The sequence below is a fragment of the Megalopta genalis genome, chromosome 1 (assembly GCF_051020955.1).
Source record: "Megalopta genalis isolate 19385.01 chromosome 1, iyMegGena1_principal, whole genome shotgun sequence".
Classification (NCBI taxonomy): domain Eukaryota; kingdom Metazoa; phylum Arthropoda; class Insecta; order Hymenoptera; family Halictidae; genus Megalopta; species Megalopta genalis.
Window position 1 is genome coordinate 43,556,209 of NC_135013.1, and position 21,337 is coordinate 43,577,545.

The window sequence follows — 21,337 nt, forward strand, 5'->3', positions numbered from 1 at the left end:
ACAAACGTATAACCGTGCGTTGTCGTTAAGTGCTGGTGTTTATTCGAGCTGGCAAAAATTATTCGAAGATTTATTCACACACACACACACACACACATAGACTTCAAATAAAGATACAGATAAAAGATGAAAATTTTATTCGACGCTACAAATAAATGCGATTCAAATAAAAAAAGATATCTTTATTTGTCGGATAAATTCTCGCCGAATGAAATTATTTATTCGATACTCGTCGAATAAAAATACTTTTTTTATTTGAACGATTGAATAAAGATAAAGTATCTTTGATCCGAATCGTTGTTTAAATAATTTTTTATTTAAGTATTGCCCAACTCTGATTACCTGTGACAATGATAATCACACGAAATTTTCCTACGTAGAATCTTGTCATTCTCTCTCGTTAATAGGAAGCTCTACGGGCAATAATGCATGCTCCTTATCGTCATGCCTTTGATACAAAGGTTTATTGTTAAACAGGACAACATCTTATCAAGCCGGAGCCGCTTTATAAGGAGAGGATCACGGCTGTGCAAATATCGTCCTGCCGAGGAAAATTGCTGCCTATTATTCCTACTCCTTCCTCCTTCTATGTAAATAAATAGCTGTTGCAAGACGGAAACGATTTTCACGGAACATGCATTACCTCGCTGGAAATTAGTATTCATTTTGATCACCGAAGGGGAACGTGCGTTAGCTTTCTCCGCGGTGTACAAAAAACGCATGAAAAATCGTTGCTTCGAAAAAGAAACCCGCGACGAATTCCGTCTTTTTTCTGGAGGTGCTGTTCTAATAGATGGATTTGATGATCGAGTTCTTTAGAGCGTGAACAGCTAGCAATTAATTTGCTAATCAGTACATTATACTGAACATCACTGGCACTCGGGTGGCTGCGTTTATTATTTTCTTAAAACGAAAACGAAATATCACTATCTGCTGAATGTTGCCATAGATTTTTCTTGCGCAATAAAATGTATACTCGTTTAGATCGCGGTCTATGCAAAATACAAATTTTTCGCATTAATGGCAAAATGCAGAAGTCGCATTTCTTTCATTTTTTAAATTATTTTCTTGAATCGAAAGTAATGTGAATCTTGAAATTCTTTAAATGTTTTCACTGTTCTAAATTTTATCTATACATTTTTTGTCATGAATGCATAAAAATCTACAGTCCGACCATTGGTTTAATATTTTACGTTCACATTGTCAATCGTTAATGTATGGATATATATTATTTTATTCTACGAAAACTCGTGTACTGCAAATCTTGTCCATCTACATTGTAGATCTGTGCAGCAAAATTGAGTATAAACTTTATTTGACGATGATAAATATGTCATATTATTAAACCGATTTAATTGCCGACCAAGTTCGCCTGTAACATAGAAATTAGTATGTGTATAATCATTTGTGTTTTATGTGTCACGTAACTTTTCTTTTCATGTTTTGTTTTCTTTCTTTTTCTCAAGCGGTATACATACATTCTTTTAAGTACTACTTTATACCACACAACACGTTGCTTTATGTTCTTTGTCGAGTTAGTTTGCACGGTTTGTTTTCACCTTCACCTAATTCGTTTCAAGAACTGGTTCTTCTTATAAAAAATATCATTATTATCGTTATTAATATCTATAATAATAGTATTTATATAATAGTGTAAAAATTGAATAATGTACTTATTATTTTATTTTTTTATAATCGAGAAGCACTATTTAAAGCAAAAATCTATATAAGAACTTTTTATCAAGATATATTCAGATGTGTGAAATTCCCAAGAAATCGTTGTTTACCTTTTTTTTAAAAAATAACGCATCATCTTGTATGCAATGCTATTAGTAATCAAGCATTGCATCGTCCTTGCAACGTGCATAAGACTATTATTGACATGACACCAAGGATCCTCTTAGTCATCATCTGAATTTACATTGGTAATCAGTTTTTCTATTGTCTCGCATGCATACATAGAATCATAGTGCTAGAGAAATATGCTTTATCAGTGTATGGTATAAGCTAGATTTATTTCTCTTTTAACCATTTGTCTTGTGCAATAGCGTTGATTTTATTGGGGAATCAGAGGATATTTAAAAACATTCAAATGCAATATGTACAAATCTTAAACTAAAAAATAAATGCAGTCATTTTACTACAAAAATTGATATATGATACGATAAAAACTCGAGCACATTTGAATCTATTTTGTAATTTTTCTATTAATATAAGAAGCGGACGAATTTCGATCATTCATACGAATCTTGTATTGCACAAAAATTGCACTCACATCCCGCTTGAACTGCACTCGTGTTGCACTTGAATTCAAAATAACCTGAAAATATAGCAAAAAAATAGTTTCAGCCAATAGCTCACAATATTATTTTAATGCGTTGATATTATTTTACTAAATTACACTTTTTCGAATTAATGTACTGTTAATAATTGTATCATGTTACAAATTATTGACACCATGGAAATATAACTTAATTTCACGTAGAAATGCAATACAATTATTGTTTTTGTATATCATGTTTTGATGGCTTCTAACAATTTATTTATTGTAAGGTTTAACAATATATATTTAATAACAATTGTTTTACAATCTTTTGCATAATGATAATTCCACATTGCTTATACGATACCTGCGACGTAGTAGAATACTTCCGCAATTAACCATAAACTAAATACTACTACTCTTGAATGTGCAATTTTCAGTATCCCGAATGAACCAATTTGGTAGTGGATTATTACAGTAGATTATGCTTTCGATTGAAATTTATTAACGTTAAACACTGCTTTGCATATTAGCAAATGCAAATTATACGAATCGAATGACGCATACGCTATATATACTTTGCCATTCGGATCGATTATTACACTCGTTTTGCAATGTTTTGTTTCGTTAGTTTATGTAAATACGCGCATAATATTTCATTGCGTGCTCGCTTAATAAGGCTGCGTTTAAAAGGCAACCGCGTAAGTTACAATTTACGTAATTTCTGGGTCGGAACACGCTTATCGTATAATCTAACGTACGCGAATTCACTCGAATTCATAAACAGCATTATAGCGTACATTCATTTGGGTAATTAAATTTGTTTTTCGCGTGTACCGAAGTCGCAACGAAATTATGTATCATTCAGAGTTAAATGACGTTATTCGCATTTTTTTTTAAACAGTCTTGCATTTGCTAATGAAGCATTTAAATAACATTCAGATCGAGTAGGCTTTAGAAGAAGTTTAAAATGATAGTAAAAACTTCACATAATTGGCAAATTTTTAATGTATGCGCAGTTTCTTGTTCGTAAATTTTGGGACACGAGAAAAATATGATTTCAACGGCTCTTCTATGTTTTGTCTTGTGAAAATATTCCACTAGTTTTCATAAAATATGAAATGAAAGATATTTCTTTAAGCGAACGTCATCGAGTTTGACTGTACTTTTATTTAAAATTTTGTCAATATGTTCGATAATAAGATATAAACTATCCTTTCTGTGCAGAGAAAGACAAATATTTCTTTAGAAAAGACAATAATATCTTTAAAAATAAAAATTAGTGTACAATTCGTTATAAGCAACATTTCAAATAATTTGTTTTATTTACACACACACAGGGTATACCAAAATATAAGATCATAAAATACTGTAAATTGATCTTTGGAGAAATCAACATAGTTCGTCATTGAAACCGAAGGATAATTTATATTTTCTCAACAATTTAATAATAATTCCATTGAAATTAAATAACATAATTAAACATGACACAACTACTTTCAAAAAATTGTTTTCTTCGGTTTCAATGACGAACTATGTTGATTTCTCCAAAGATCAATTTACAGTATTTTATGATCTTATATTTTGGTATACCCTGTGTGTATGTAAATAAAACAAATTATTTGAAATGTTGCTTATAACGAATTGTACACTAATTTTTATTTTTAAAGATATTATTGTCTTTTCTAAAGAAATATTTGTCTTTCTCTGCACAGAAAGGATAGTTTATATCTTATTATCGAACATATTGACAAAATTTTACTAAAAGTAATAATGCATAGAGTGAAAAGAAGGTTTAAAAAGTTTAACGTTATAAAGCAATCCCAACAATTTTCGATCAATTTTATATTAAACCGATTATTACAATAATCTAGATAGCTAGTTTTATTTCTGTCTGATATGATTCAAATTATCAAAGAGTGATAATTAGACTGCGAATTTTATACGTTTTTTACAATAATGACTATGTGAAATACAAAACTATAAGAGCACAAAATGAACTTGAGAATAATTTTCCATTATATCAACCTATGACAATTATTAATGTAAAGAAGACATTATCTTTGAGCTTACGGTTCTTACAATTAACATAAACAATATTTATTTTGTATAATGATCCGCAATCTACTGATGATCCAAAACAGTTTTGCTATTTTTCTACAATGATGTAGAAATGACTCTGTTATGACTCTTATTAATAACTCTATTATAATAATATAATAATAATATTTCTTCGCCATCCATTGAAAGAATCTTAGGACATATTAATTACGCACGAGTATAAAGTGTACTTGATCTAAGATCTATTCTATGTTATAGTAACCTCTATTAAGAAAACAATGCTTATACAAATTTTTCTTATTCTGAAGTTATTTATAAAAATCATCTATAATTTCGAAGTTGCTCCGAAATCTCCCACTCGCGTCTACGATATAAATTTCGATGCTCAGTATATGTGCTTTCGAAAAGAGTTTTAGTTCATAGATTGAAATAGGTCACCTCGTCCGTACATTGCACGTAGTGATGTCATGCATTCGTGGCTTCCGCATCCGCTGGCTGATAATTATTCGTCGACTATGGTTGCCACAAGGCATGACGATATACACGTTTACGAATGACTATTGTCTTCCTGACAGCTATCGTTCAATTTTCTCTTATGCTCGTGATATTACTGAGCGACCTAATCACTGTCACTTCGATATAGAGTTAGGCAAAAATTGAATCGATGACTAACAATTGAATTGATATTGTTAATCGTTAATCATAATGAACGATTACATTCGTTCAATAGTCACAATTAACGATTACATTTATTATATATTAACGATTACAGCAGTAAATTTAATTTACTAAAAAAAATTTAAAATATAATAAAGTAATTTAATCAATTTAATTAAAATATCCTTTGAATTCCATTAAAAAACCAACAATTATTAATCGTAATAGTAATGGTAATTGTAAGGGTAATAGTTACCCTTAGTAAACCTAACACTTTCAATACTGCAACATTTTTCATTTTTGTGGTGATTTCAGTACTTTACGATTCGAAATTAAGAACTTTAGGTAGCTTCAGTGAGGAATAATCGACATTTTTGTTATTATTTTATATTACTTGCTGAATGATTTATTTATATATATTTTTTATTTATGTTTTTTGTATATTCTAAAAGGCACTGCTCGTTAAATAAATACATTTATACATTGAATTGTCTCTTCCAATCGATAATTGATGATTAGCTTCATCAATCGTTGATTTTTCGACGATTAATGACTTTAATCAACGACTGTCGACCACACCCATCAATCGATCAAATGAATCGTCGACTTTTCAATGATTAACGCCTTTAATCGTTTTCACCAAACACTTAATCAAATTAAAAATTTTAATCGATTCATAGCCAACACTGCTTCGACTCCAGTTAACAATTTTAATGTCGCGATGAAATCTACAATACAGTAAATTATCACTAATTGACTCTTAGGTTCTACACAAAAATGGACAATTTGTGAAGAGGAGATGCATTATTCATTCTTATAAATTCTTTCCAAATTCTCCATTTTTGTTTTCAAGCTGAAGGTCAATTAAAGAGAATTTACAGTACTTCTATATGTACTTTCGCGTACGGAGTCATCAGCTTGTCCTGAACTGCAGCGGAGTTGACTGGTGCAATTTTCCCATAGCACAGAACCTGCATAAATTTAGATTTTCACGGTGCAGTATTTCAGTGATTGCTGGCACTTACACTATGGTACGTGTACCGTTAAACGAGCCACGTACAGAGAATAAATTTACAAAAGAAACACACGGTTTAGACAACCGCAATCTTTTTATTCATTTGTATACTTAACGCTTGCTTCACATAACGTGTGCTCATATCTATACAATCCACAACAAGATATTTACAAATTGTATACGGGTTTTTATTTCAAATTACTTTGCAATTGAATTTTCATCAATTAACCCTCGGACAGCGGACCATTCTCACAGCTAATTCTCACAATTAATAATGTTTACGACGATTCTCAGCGTCCATCGTCAATTTTCTCAAACATATTTTTGAAGATGTTTATTTGTTTAATTGAACTGCCGAAAATTGACTAATTAGGCGACAGTTTAAATACACTGGGTCAGAATAACCCGGGAACTACAATCCCAGAGTTAATTACTGATATTTCTGTTCAAGCTGAAATTAAACACGTCAGAATATTGTTCTTGTAGAAAATCGTTGTGAATAAGTTGCCCAGTAATATGTGAAACATTGAGAACATATAAACTAATACGATTTAGATAATAATTATTCAAAATGGAGCAACTGAAAAACAAAAAGACCAGAATTTTTGTAAAGAATGTTGTTTTCGATAGCAAACAACAGGTGCGTTCATAAATGGCTCGGAACGAAAGCAGAGTCAGAAAATCTTTAAACTTTCAAGACATGTCACTGCTGTCCGAGTTGTTTAAAAATTGTTCCCCACATTGTTCATATTGTTCCCCACACATTTTACTATCTAAGGAAACAAACATTTTTTGGATCATGCAAACTTTTTGAAATTCGAATTTGACCGCCTTTTCGGTCCAAATCGACCACTGTGAGCCGGTCAAATGATCGATTTCACAATTGTTATTTTATAATTACTGGATTCATAGAGCTACTTCTATCGGACTTTTTTGAATACGCTTCTTCATTCAGATACGCACTATTGGAAGAACCGTGAAAAATTTACACAATTTCAATTTTGTAATGTTTATCAGACGGCTCGTATCAGCCACTTTTAGACCTTGGTACGTTTATCGTTAAAAATGACTATATACTGGAAACCAGCTCGTTGTGCAGAAGTTCGCTGGTGGTTACGTCACCATGAATCATTCTATGCATAAAAACGGCTGGAAAGCAGCAACAGAAAAGGTTCCTCGATGAACCCAGCCCTTAGATGGTCGTTCCACGGTTCTTTTTCCCTGGTCGCGACCGATGACTTCATTACGCTAACGAGAATAGCTCGGACGGGAACGGATGATCGGGAATCTCGAGAAGTTCGTGTGTTTGAATAATTAGCAAACGATTCCCGGTAAAGAGATTTAATTATTTATCTACTTTAATGCGCAGATCGTCCTAAGCACACACACTTAATTCAGTTAGGGGACCCGGGTCCTTCGCGAATCCTCGTCGACTGGTGGAGACTTGAGATGGCAAAGTAACCGGTTTGCAGCAAAGTGGCGATGTAATTTCCAATCTCTTGATATTGCTTCTTTTTTTTCTTTCGATTTGTCTTAACGTTAATTTGTAGAACGAGAGAGATCGGAGAGTAGATTGTACAAATTTTGATAAATTTCAGATTATGTTAACCTTGACGCAGGAGATTCTTCATTCGAAGATGGATAAAGATTCTCTTGTTAACGTTATCCACAAGGTCGTCTAGTTTTTAATACGAAAATTTATCAGTCATTTATGTTTAACAGTTTTCGTAGTTAACTGTTACTGTATGCATTTTAAACAAATTTTATTTTTACTAGCTATATTAATTTTTTATATTAAAGTCGCGTATTATTTTAACGAATATCTTCTGATTAACGCTTTATTTACCGGAAACCTATTAATAGGACTTTTAATAATTGAGCTATACATATGTATACAAAGCTTGATAATTTTCTTTTAAATATTAATTTCAATAGAACTTGTTATAATTTGAGGGATTAAGATTTAAATTATAATCGCTTTTCAACTATATTTTTAAACAATTTTCAATTGCTGATATTCGATTTTAGAATGATTATTAGAAAATTACCGGTAGATAAAATGATAATGAATACAGTATATTATTAAACAAATGTCAAATGCAGATTTATAAAGAAAGAATTTTTCATAGTACAATATTGAGAATACGAAATAATACAGAATAATTTTTGCTACAACATCACTATAAAATATACCGAAAACATTTTCATGTAAAAGAGCCTTTTGTAATGTATTCTTTTTTCATACGGAGATATTCATTCTATGAAATATGTCATTGCCATTGATGACTATTCTTTATGATAGTAAAGAATAGTTATCAGTGAATTATAGTTCCTTGGCGAGGTATATTTTTCAGCTGCTATTGTTATTGTACTAGAATTTCGTTCGATAATAAATTATGCTCATACACATAAATTATACTTTTTCACAAAACAAATTTTTTGTCAGAATGCCGTCGACATATTCTGAATAATAACTTTTAACAAACTGTGGAGAAATTGCTCTCTCTCTCTCTTCAGTAGAAATTTTCCAATATTTTCATTGCTTTCCCAGTTTAAATATTCGTTATATTTCTTTTTGTATATTTTTTTCACATTTGCAACTAATTCCTAGAAATTAACGTAAAGCCAAATGTTTCTATGGAACAAATTGTAAAGATTGTAGTACATTATACAAAAAAAAAATAAATTAAAATTGATTATCGTGTTAATATTTGTATTTAATTAAATTAAAATGGATATCCAGTTGACGTAGAAAACTTATTTACAATTGGATAAACAGAAGTGATCATCAAATGATTTTGCTTTAAAAGTGGTGTAAACTGCTATGAACCAGAATTTAATGATCTTTGCAACATCACTTCATTTTTCTTGAACGGACTAACTTTTCCGTTGACAACCGATAGTCGCTGAAAAACGAGTTTAACAAAGCACAACGATAAAATCTTCAAGGTTGCTAAGAAATGTCTCTGACTAATTCTCGACGTCACTGCAGAACGTTGATAAACAAATGAAGCATTTTCAAAGGTAATGATTAAACAGAACATTACTCTTATCTGAACGATAACGAACGTATTATAGCAAAAAAAATGGTTTTCAGACATTGACAAAGATAATATTGCAATTTATGTAAGAAAAAAAGACGTTACCAACTACTGTATTTTTTTAACGTTTCTTCAATGCAATTGTTATTATTCAAGCCCTATAAGAGTGTATAGCTTTGGTGGGAAATGTTTTAATGGAACATGATATACAAATAGAGATTCAATACAATCAGAACTACCCTCATTTGTACAAATAGATCTAAATTAAATTTATCAATTTATTGTTTAACACATTAAATTTGTCGATTTTTATGCAAAATAAAAATTTCCTACATCATTTCTATGAAACAGGAATTACAAAAAATGTATTTCCTCTTTCAATAATTCTATGAAGTTCGAAATAATGCAACAATGTTGTTAAATACGTACGATGTTTCACTTCCACTTTTACCAAAAATGAATAAAATCTTTAGTCTAATCATTACTAATATTTTTTTAATATTGTTGACAAAGATTGGTTCAAATGATGAATCCATAATACAGTTGGTACACAATCTCAAAAAATGTGGAATTCTTTAATGAATATAATTTATATTGTACCTTTTTTAACCTTTGACGTCGTCCAGTTTTCTTTTTTCAAGGTAGGTCATTATTATGAGATAAATAATAAATTTCCACCAATTGAATAGTAATGTCTCCCTGTTGATTTATATTTAGTGAACGTACTGCGGCACACATTTCCACACCAGTAAATATTATTATTGATATCTTGGTTTCAGTCTTTAATATCGAAAACGTATAGCCTATTTTATTTATACATATATTATATCTTATTATATTACATTTTACTATATTATATTGTATTATATTATTATATATTATATCTTATTATATTACATTTTACTATATTATATTGTATTATATTATTATATATTATTATATTATTGTATTATATCCTATCCTGAAATTTACTATTAAAATATATTACTCACTATGCTATTCTCTAATCTTACCAGTTCCCCTTTCTTAATCTATCTAATTTATCATTTGCATACCAAGGAATATAATTCGGGACAAATGTTCATATTTAAAAGTCTCTTCTATCTAAAAGAGAAACAACAAAATATCAAAATAAGAATATTTTATATCCTTATTCATAATAATTACTGATAGAAAATTTAAAAAGTAGAAATATTAGTACAAAATACATACTAAGTCATTTCAAACTACAACCAGCATGATGCTAGACGGCGATTATAAAATTTTTATCTGAACTGCGAATTCTCTACATTTATGACAGTAATTAGTTAATCAAATGGAAAGCAGTGGAAATCTTTAAAAAACTTTAAAATACTGTTGCACTTTTCTGAACTGATTAAAATGATTAAGAAACCTAATAAACGTGGTTGCAGTATCTTGTAATACTAATTACAAAATATCATATAAAATATAAAATTGTTTATACTAATAAACAATTTTTATTTTGCATAAAAATTCACAGTGTATTTATCTCTTATAGACAGAAGAATGTTTACAGTAACATGTCCATTGTTATTTACATAACTATCGTGATCTGTGCGATAGGGTCTAATGAAAGAAATAAAGTTATTATTTATAGTGTTTTCATGATTTCGAAAATAAAAGAACTTGAAAATAAAACAACTCGAAAATAAAATCTTGGTTATTTTATATGTTTCAGGCTTCAATGGATTTGCCGCCTGATAAGGCAAAACTGTTGAAACAGTACGACAACGAAAAGAAATGGGACATCATATGCGACCAAGTGAGTACAGAGTACATATATTAGATCGCCGATAGCTCGTTAACTTGCCCGTTACTCACGGCTATTAAACACACCGAATGTAATCAATAGGGGTAATAAATTCACCAATGAGAAACCAACGAATTTATGTGTTCTCTAGGTATTGGGATCGTTATATGTATTACTGGGGGGGGGGGGGGGGGCGTGCAACAATATTTTATTAAATCTTTAAATATACTGTTCAACTATAACATAAGTTTCCACATAATACATATTTCGACATTCGAGTAGATTTCGAATCTCACTTTTTTCACAACATTCGATCATTCGCTTGTACCTAATTATATTTTATTAGATTATTAGATATTATTTTATTAAATTATTAAATATATTACTCAATTATAATACACAGACATCCACGCAATATCTTGACATTCAAGTAGATTTCGAGCCGAGTCTCATTTCTTTCACATCATTCGATTATTCAAACGTACCAACTCAGAATAAGGTATAGGGATTGTTGATAATAATATTTTATTAAAGTATTAAATATATTATTAAACTATAACACAAATGTCCGCGCAAAATTTTGGTACACGAGTAAATTTCAAATCAACCTCTACTTCTCTTACATCATACGATTAATCAATTATGATAATTTATAACAAAAATAACCTCGCGGAGATTGAATAAAAATTCATACCGATTAATAAAATGATATAATACAGTGGTGTGTATAATTATATACTCAAGGTAACTTTTAAATTGTTACTGATATTTAAACTGTCTACACGAAACCTTAACAAACTATCATATTTGTATATTGCACAAGATATAAATATACAAATATGATGTATTATTAAGTTTTTGTTTAAATATCACTAAAAATGTAAAAGTTATTTCGAGTTTATAATTAGTCACGCCACTGTATCATTATAAAATCGCATGATAGAATTTCACTTTCGCAGATATAATCCTTAAAACATTAATAGACTTTAAAAAAATATTATAAATTAATAAAATAAGATTTATATTGCGATATTGAACATGTAAATATCGCTTTAATATTTTCGAATGTTAGTGATACTTGCTTCATCTTTCATAAATATCCTAAAGGGGAGGAATAAAGCGTTTTCAATTACTTCAGTCAATTACTTTGAAGTTATTTCTAATTTCCGACAATTGTGCTGAAATTTTCGATAGAAACGCGCTCCAACAACGGTGCCGCTTTTGTTAGTTCAACGAGATGGTATTTATGAATGGTCCTCGCGAAATTGTCGCGATGTTGCCATTGTGACGAATTATGAGGATGACGTAATCGGTCTTTAACTTGACGAACGTATTGTTAATCGGCGCGTTCTGACAATGAGATCCTCGCCCGCTTTGTTCCCATATAATTCCGCAACGACCAACGAATGCGGGTTTACGACCCGTATTTTTATACAGACTGTCCGAATGTAAGTGTCCCTTCAACTCGCACCTAGACCAGTCACTCGACAATATTAATCGTGGCACGATAATTAATTAAAAGAGGGAACGTCTTTTCATTTTTCATTAGTCCAATGGAATTTATACACGCGTGACTGCTCTAAAATGTTTTTTATTCGTGTCTGCTTAGTAACGGACTGTTATAATTTTTTATTCGTTTCTATAAACAATATATTTATCTCGCGATTAACGGTTTTTACGTTTCGTGCGACGAACTCGAGTGTTACAAGTGCGAATACAGTAAATTGTCTCCAATTTTCCCTCAGCATGTAAACAAATATGGATAATTTGAGAAGCCTCTCGGCTCGTTTTTAATTTCGCCAACAATTATAAAAACAAGCCGCGGGGCCCCTCTTCTCAAATTATTCATTTTTGTTTACAAGCTGAGAGACAATTAGAGATAATTTACAGTATACAATCTCGAAAAAAATGATAGCACATGCGTGCAATCTTTAATTTGTTAGAGATAGCTTAGAGTTTTTTATTTTCGAAAGATAATACATAAATATCACGACACAGAAGAAAGGAATTTGATGTGGAATCGGATCATCTCCTTTGATCTTCACTGTAGACAACACAAACAGTTAAATTTTGATGGCGAAATGATAGCACACTCACCAAATTTATACTTATAATTTAAGAAGTTTTTACTTATAATAAAAAGAAAACTTACATGTTTATACGTCAATATTAATAATGCGTATCATCGCCTTTGTTCTCAACCACCTGAATCATTCGCTTTGGTAATGATTTGTACAAGTTTATACAGTTCGGATTATATTTTGAGATAAATTATCCCATTCCGCGATAATGGATTTTTTTAACTTCTCTATGTTGTCCCCAACAATTCCCTACAATATTTAAATCAGGAGAGCGTGCAGGGCATAGTAAAAGAGATGTATATTCTTGTTCGTGCTGAAAAATGAATTCATTCATTGTTATGTGTTGTGCGTGTTTATTAATTTTTTATTGAATTAATTATAAGTATCTCTGACCATTCATTTCCTCTTGTATAAGTGCTAAGTCTATTTTTTTCCTTTATAGCCAATTCCGGCCCAAATCATCGGTAAAAAAGTTGAAAAACCAGTTTGAAAATAATTTTTCAGCGATTGTCTAGCAAATTAATCTCTCTAACATCCCAAAATAAATTTAGACCGCTTCGTCCAATTATAAAAAAAGTTATTCCGTTTTAAAAGGTGTACGAATACTTTCTATGCCTGCTGCATGTACATAACCACTGACGTGGTTACTTACTTCAACTGTAAACAGACGGGACATCTAGCAAAGTACTGCACCACGAACACCATTACTCACCATTATTTACAGTTACTTCGTGTATAAACAACAAACCGCAAACATAATATTATCAAAAACAATATTATCGACAAGAAAGACACGCAATTGCCTATAAATATATCTTCTACATATCGCTGTCGAACACAAGCTCCACTGTTAGTATTGTGGTGTCACACATCAAATACCTTATACTTAAGGTATTTGGGCACTGCATCTGAGGAATCGTTAAATGAGAAAAAGGTTAAAGAAAATGAGACATATATCCGTAGGAAAAAGAAACCTAAACCTGATACACTCCTGATCTTGGCACACCCTTATTACCAATGGAAGAATCTTTAACACGTTGACTGCCACGCGTATTTACAACAAAATCTCCTACAGGCCATCCGTGCCGCTATAGGAAGCGTGCGCTGTTAATTCATATCTGCTTCTGTTCCTGCATGAACAGTTGGAATCTTTGCCGAGTACCGAGTGGTATAACTTAAAATCTCTGCCCTTATTTTTTTTCAATAATGAAAAGAGATCGGATTGCCCGGAAGGAGAAGCATAAATAAAATTATATCGTCAGATTCTGATTTGGATACTGATAAATATAATCTTAGTGATAATGAATGTTATGAAGATACTATTGACGAGATTTTACGAGAATTGGTCATGGAAGAAGAAAGAAATGTTGATGATACGGAGGAAACTACAGTTCAAATAAAAGATACGAAATGGACCGATCAGAGGCACGAGCATATCTGAAAAAACAAACAACTTTTTGCCCAAGCTGTCCTGATCAACCTCAACTTTGCAGAGAATGTTTTAATGTTATACACTGCGAATAATTTTTTTAATAAACCATTTTTATAAGAATTCAATAGTTTCATTATCTCCTGTAGAATATTTGTCGAAATATTTTCGGAAATCCTTTGTAAATAGTCAAATCAGCGTCACCCGAATTACGGGTGACGTGGCCTGATGAGAACTTTTGCTGTCACCCGAATACGGGTGACGCGGCAGTCAACGTGTTAAATAAACTAGAAGGGTTGTTACCCTGAGCTCACCGACGATTATTTCATCGACACCTTGCTTTGCCGACAATATTAACTCTCCAACTACTGAAGCGCAACCTTCTGTGCTGGAGTCATTTCTGACTCACACTGATATTCTACTACTACATATTTGCGGTCCTCTCCACACTTACTCGCCGTGACTCTGGCATAGTAGACGGGGGTTAACTCATCGACACTTTCAGTTCACCGACATTCATTTTACCGACAAATGCTTCCATCGATATCGAGTTCCATTAAATCATGGTATCGACATTGACAATGCATCCTTGATTGTCATAATATTTCATTGTTGCAAATAATAAACGATATACAAAAAGAACTGATTACAATACAAAATACTTTTGTGCGAGTATTTCACGGTGAACCACCAATAAAAAAGAAGAAGAAAGATAACATGAGGAACGAAAGAATGCAAAGAATTATAGAAAATCGGGCAATATAAAATACAGAAATAAATTTTGTCAGAGCACTAGCTCATAATGTGTATACGTAATGATTATGTAAGATACTCCATTCTTTACATTATTAATAAAGTCATTATGAGTTCATTTATGTAATAAAAATAAATAAATGTTTCGATTAAAATAATGTTAATTCAGATAGTAATTTATTTTGTGTATTCATTATTAATTTGTATTATTGTTAATGTTAATAAAGCGAAATTGTTAATACTTAGCAATAAGTGATGGAATATCAGTAGCGTTGCAAATTTTCTACGCGAGGAAATAAATATAAATTTCATGATACATTGTCATGTACCGATAACTACACATACAGGATAATCCGTTTAAGTAGACTCGGTGGAATGTTTCGCGAGGGATTAAAAAGTTATCAAAAATATGTTCCTACATATTTTCCGCATATACGTTTCATTTATATCATTTTTACTATATGGAATGATATCATGCTGTAGGTCATTGTATTCGTTTCAACAAATGCTGTTATATTATGGATAAAAAATACAAGATCCTATTTAAAAATATTAATTTGATTTCAATATCTCCCCCACCACTATACCTGTAGGAATATTATATTATCTAATGCTCCCCTCTATAGCAAAGAACTTTTGTAGGAACATGTGTTTTTGATAACTATAATCCCTCGCGAAATATTCTACTGAGTCCACTTAAACGGTCACTCTGTATAAGCATATCATCAGTAGCTAAATAAAAATCGTTATACGCGCTAGAAGTCGACATTGACAATTACAAATTGTAGGGGAGATGATTGCCTATGAAATGACTGTCAGCGAAATGACCGTCGAGAAATTCACCTGTCAGTGAACTGAAAGTGTCGACGAGTTAATTTTGTCGGCGATATAATGTGTCGATGGAATCGTGTCGGTGAAATGATTGACTATGAAATAATCGTCAGTGAGTTAAGGGTAACTCAACAATTGAAACAGTTTCATTGAAAAATCTGAAGGATGCTCGTAGTCCATATGCTATGATTTCATTGATGATATCAAAAAAACTGTTGGCTACACATATCTTCTTTTCGCAGAAAGTGTTATGACAAATTGAATTATCAGAATATTAAAACAATTTACTCGAGTATCTAAAAATAAAGAAATTAGTATCTCCAACGAAGACACAGAAGAAGATTCATTCGCTGAATCAAATTAAAAGGAGTTTAAAGAAAAATGATTCAGACCATCATCCAATGGAACACTAACGAATTTCACCACCAAAGCGAAAATCTGGGCATATTACGAGAAGAATTCAACCATGCTGTAATATGCGTACAAGAAACAAATTTTAAAACCAATCACTGCACTACGATAAGTGGATACAAGTCATATTATAAAAACTGTGTAACAACTCTTCATGCTAGCGAAGTTTGTTGCTACATTATATGAGAAACGACATTTCACATCAACATACAGTAAATTCTCCCTAATTCGCGCCCAGATTGTGCACAAAAGTGGACAATTTGGGAAGAGGAAATACGATTGTTCGAGCCCTGCGGCTCGTTTTTATAGTTACCGATTGTCAACAACTATAAAAACGAGACGCAATGCTCAAATAATCGTATCTTCTCTTCCCAAATTGTCTATTTTTGTGTGCAATCTGAGCGCGAATTAGGGAGAAATTATTGTATTCCACTCAAAACTAATTTTGAAGCAGTAGCAAATTCCATCTTATTTCAATAGGGTACGTATCCATTTGTAACATTTAAATTACGAACAGCCATGCTCCTACATTTATGGAACTACAAGATTTAATGAACGAAACTTCCCATACCCTTCCCACTATTAGGTGATATTAATCACCTAGACATCATTATACATTATACGTATATGGGGTTCCCATAAAATTAACCCAAGAGACCGAATATTCGAGGAACTTTGTGAGGATTCTAACATACAGTGGGTAAGTCACACCATTCTTTTAACTCACACACCTTTCAAAACGAAATCATTTTTTTATAGTTAGGCCGAGCGATTTAAATTTTGTTTGGAATGTTAGAGGCAAAGGCTAAAAAATTATTTTCAAAAATTGCAATTTGTTGGCATGATAAAAACTGATGTTTTTCAACTGTTGAAGCATTTTTTTGTCAGATTAATAGAAGTGCTCGAAAAGATGTATGCGAAAGTTAAGGGAACACTGTATAAAAGCCAGCACCATCGGCACAACATATTTAGTCATTTGCCAGCTTCGTCTGCGTTTGTAGAGGTATACTTAAGTGAGTTTAATCTTAAGTTTAACCGACGTCGGGCGAAAGTGTTATCGAAAGGGACGCCTCTTCTGATCCATGAAGAGCGTAGATGATGGAAGATGCATTAATGTAGAATGTAGATCGTTGAACCACGTCACCCGTTGCGCGATTTTCTTGAGTACAGGAAAGCTAAATCTTAATAACTGGTCTTGCATTCAAAACTCGCTGTATATATTTGAACTGTTGGAAGCAGAAATGGGTTAGGTCAAAAAAGTTAATTTGCGTATAATGAACATACAAAAATGTTAGAATTCTTTTATGCAAGCCGCTTTGAAGCTTTAACTTGAAATAATAAAAACAAATCAAATGAAATATTGAATTAAATATAATTAAATAATATTAAATCAATCTAGCAAAAAATTCACTCACACCATTTTTCACATTTTTTATAAGTGGACGAATTTTGTTTGAAATGAAAATAAGAAATATGTAACTATTTGGAATAATTCACTCCGAACCGTCGTTTTCTATGCTGTTATTTGAAAATAAAAATAATATCGATCCGATTCAAATAATAGAAATCCCAAATATTGAATTATTTTGTTATTTTTTTAAATTTTAAACACAACAATGAAGTCTGAACGCTAAATTAATTGTCGCTAATGAACAGGTTGTCGACGAGACGTTAACAAATGAAAGAAGAAAATTACGAAGTCATACATGTATATAAATTATTATTTTGGTAACGCCCTCCGTTCGATTTTTCCGATTCGCTTTAAAGAGGAATCGTGAAAGAGAACATCGGCTGTATCAGTACTTCAATCTCCAAACAAGTTTTCGCTTGCTGGATACTTTTTATTCACTTGAAAGGTAATCCCTCGAATATTGAATCGATCTGGTGTTATTTATCTACCTACGATGTACATTTTATCTGATTCATGCAAAGTGGTACTGACATCTTAGTTGCATAAATGAACCTACTTACTTACTGTGGCGTTATTATTTTATTTCATTTATTATGCTACATCAATTGAATATGTTATACTCCGAGTTGTAGTATGAAATGTTTCATTCTGTACTTAGTTAATAATAGGAAGGGAAATGTTATGATAATGTAAAAAAATGACTTTCTGTCTTTACGTACAGACAGTTTTCTAATAGTCCTTTTAAAGTAGAAAATTAACCAGTTGACTGTTGCAATCTCTTTGAAAAGTATATAAGTTACTGTATTATAGTTGCTTATCTTCATATTTTGTTTAAATACAATACTTTTATGAAGTGAATAATTTAACAAAAAATACCTTAATCAGTTAGCTGTTTTTGACGAGTTATGAATGTAAATTGTAATAGAGTTTTCAATTAGAATATAAATGACTATAAATTTTAAATAGTGTTCTTTTATTAGGATAAATTTTTAATGTAAATTTAATTTATAGGAAACTTTTAGTAGAGACTTAATTTGTAACGGAGTAAATTGTAATTTTCAGTAAAAATGTATATTCTAATAGATTTTTAATATAAATTTCAATTATAATTAAGATCAAATAAAGGTAAATATAATTATAATGAGCTTTTATTAACAGTTTAAATTATAATAGAATCTTTAATGAGAATATAAATTACAATAGATTTTTAATCAAAATTTGAATTACAGTGAGTTGTTTTTAAAGATATTTAAATTACGATAGATTTTTACAAGCATTTTTCTATTATGAACTAAGTTAAAAAATGTTTAATTTAAATACAGTAACCTTGAAAATAAGAATACCGAATTATCAATGAAAACTGCCACTATGACCTTATAAGATCACAATGAAATATTTCCAACGGTTTGAAGTGTTAAAATATGTATGCCAAGTGGACATAACTTTACTGGCGAACTCAGCACAAGGAAAGTAAAAAAAAGGAAGTGAATGTAAGCGTGTGTCTGATACGATCTTGTTTCCAACAGCCTTTTTGTGTTGCAGCGGTGACGAAGTCTTTGATTTACAACAAGCCGGTAGATAACGTTGAATGAACCGCCAATTCGAAACGTATATGACAATTTTCAAGAGGGAGCAAGTACATACGAGATAAGACTTTTAAGACGTTCACGTCGTATCTATTGACAGATTAACAATCAGTACAAAAAAAAGTTTGTAAACAAGTAGGACATATATGTATAATATCATAGTAAATATATGTATAACATTAGAAGTCATCCGTGCTGACAGGATTTTCTCTTTCTTTTATTTTTTTAATTTGATCGCATTCAGTTGCATTCATTGATTTTAATTAAAAGACTAGTAGTAAAACTACGTATTTCAGAAAGGAAAATAGTGAGATTTTCAAATATGTAAAAGAAAAATATTGAGATTCTTGAATTTGTAAAAAAAATGTTGAGATTTTGAAATATCAAAAAGAAGAATATTGGGATTTTGAAATATCAGAAAGAAGAATATTGAGATTTTGAAATATCAGATAAAAGAATATTGAGATTTTTAAATATGTAAAAAAAAAATATTGAGATTTTCAAGTATCGATCAAAAAATGTCGCGCTTTTAAAATATCTGAAGTAGAAATTGTTAGATTTCGAAATATGGCGAAGAAAAATATTGAGATTTCGAAATATGAAAAAGAAAAATATTGAAAATTTGAAATATCGAAAAGAAAAATGTTGAGACTTCGAAGCATCGAAAAGAAAAATATTAAGATTTTGAAATATCAGAAGGAAGAACATTCAGATTATGAAAAATATCAAAAAGAAAAAATATCAACTTATAATTTACAAAATCATCATCTGCACAGAATCATGCCGAATAAGAACTGAAAACCTTATCAAATAAATGAGAATATTCCTGGGTAGGCAATGTGGTTTTTGCAGATCATTTTGTGCACAAAAATATTCCCATGAATTATATTTATCGCGTCTGCAATATTTGCGGCAAACTAAAATTTTGCTATCCCAATAAATGTTTACGTCTTAGGTATACAATATCGATTATGATGCCCTCTCGAAAGTTCGTCACACGAACGCTCGTAATGCTCGAGATAATCTGAAAAGTGAAGCTGCTTAATCTCCGCGGATCTCGTTCCCTTCGATCCAGACGACTCGTTAAATCCATTTTGTACTTTCCACAGCACCAGCAAAGCTCGCAAGGGAGAAAAAAAGTAATTTCCACTCGAGACGAATTCCACCCTAGCTGTTTAACTCTCCTCGGTTTAACGAGCCGAATGGTCCACCTAAACCGCAGAAACCTTTCATGAACTTTTTCGGGAAATCCTTTATGCCTTTTCCCTTTCACTGCATCCAAACACAAAGGCAACTGAAGTACATGCGAACTGTTCTGTTCGCTCATAAAAAAAAGGAGTTTCAACAGCCATTTTACACGACGAAGGAACCTAGTGTCCAACTTACAATACAGATCACGTGTTTTCTTCGTACTAACAAATATATGAGGAGCTAATTCTTTTTAGAAACATTTTCTATGTCAGTGTTTGTTTACGACGTGTACCTCTAGCTTTTGTATTTCTGCGAAACGCTCGCGTTTTTATTTCTACAGGGTTTCTTCAGATTGCTCTTTCGTTTGTTCTCCAACTTCACAGTTGAAACTCACCTGCCGCATGGTAAGCGTAGTATAGTATATGTATTTTAAACTTTATTATAGTTATTTCATTAATATTATTTTAATCGATATTTTTTATTATACAATTTACCGAATTCATTTTGCGTTGACTTTTAGCAAGAGTCGGGAAGTGATAGAAAACAACAAAACACAGTAATAGAAAACATAAAACGAGAAATAATTTTTATTAAAAATTGTTAAAAGATGTACTTTAAGCCCTTTGGTAAAAATAGCGTTAAATAAAAATTGTTAAAAGGTGTCTTATGACACTTTCGATAGAAATATTGTTAATGTGGAAATGTATAAAAATATATGATAATAAATTGCTCAATTTATTCCGGCTTGAAATTCTTAACAATAAATAGTGCTAAATAATTTCTAATCCATGTGTGTATGTAAAATATATTGATAATAATATTTTATTAACGATATT

At 31.0% G+C, this 21,337-nt stretch overlaps 1 protein-coding gene across 8 annotated transcripts in view; it reads left to right on the top strand.

Annotated features, from left to right (window-relative positions):
• Frl (formin-like protein) overlaps nt 1-21,337 on the top strand; it is a 161,986-nt gene that overhangs the window by 79,191 nt on the left and 61,458 nt on the right. For all 8 annotated transcript variants that reach the window (XM_033477874.2, XM_076528276.1, XM_076528270.1 and 5 more), the window contains one exon: nt 10,737-10,820. In XM_033477874.2, coding sequence (XP_033333765.1) covers nt 10,737-10,820 — 84 coding nt within the window. The remainder of the gene's footprint in view (nt 1-10,736; nt 10,821-21,337) is intronic.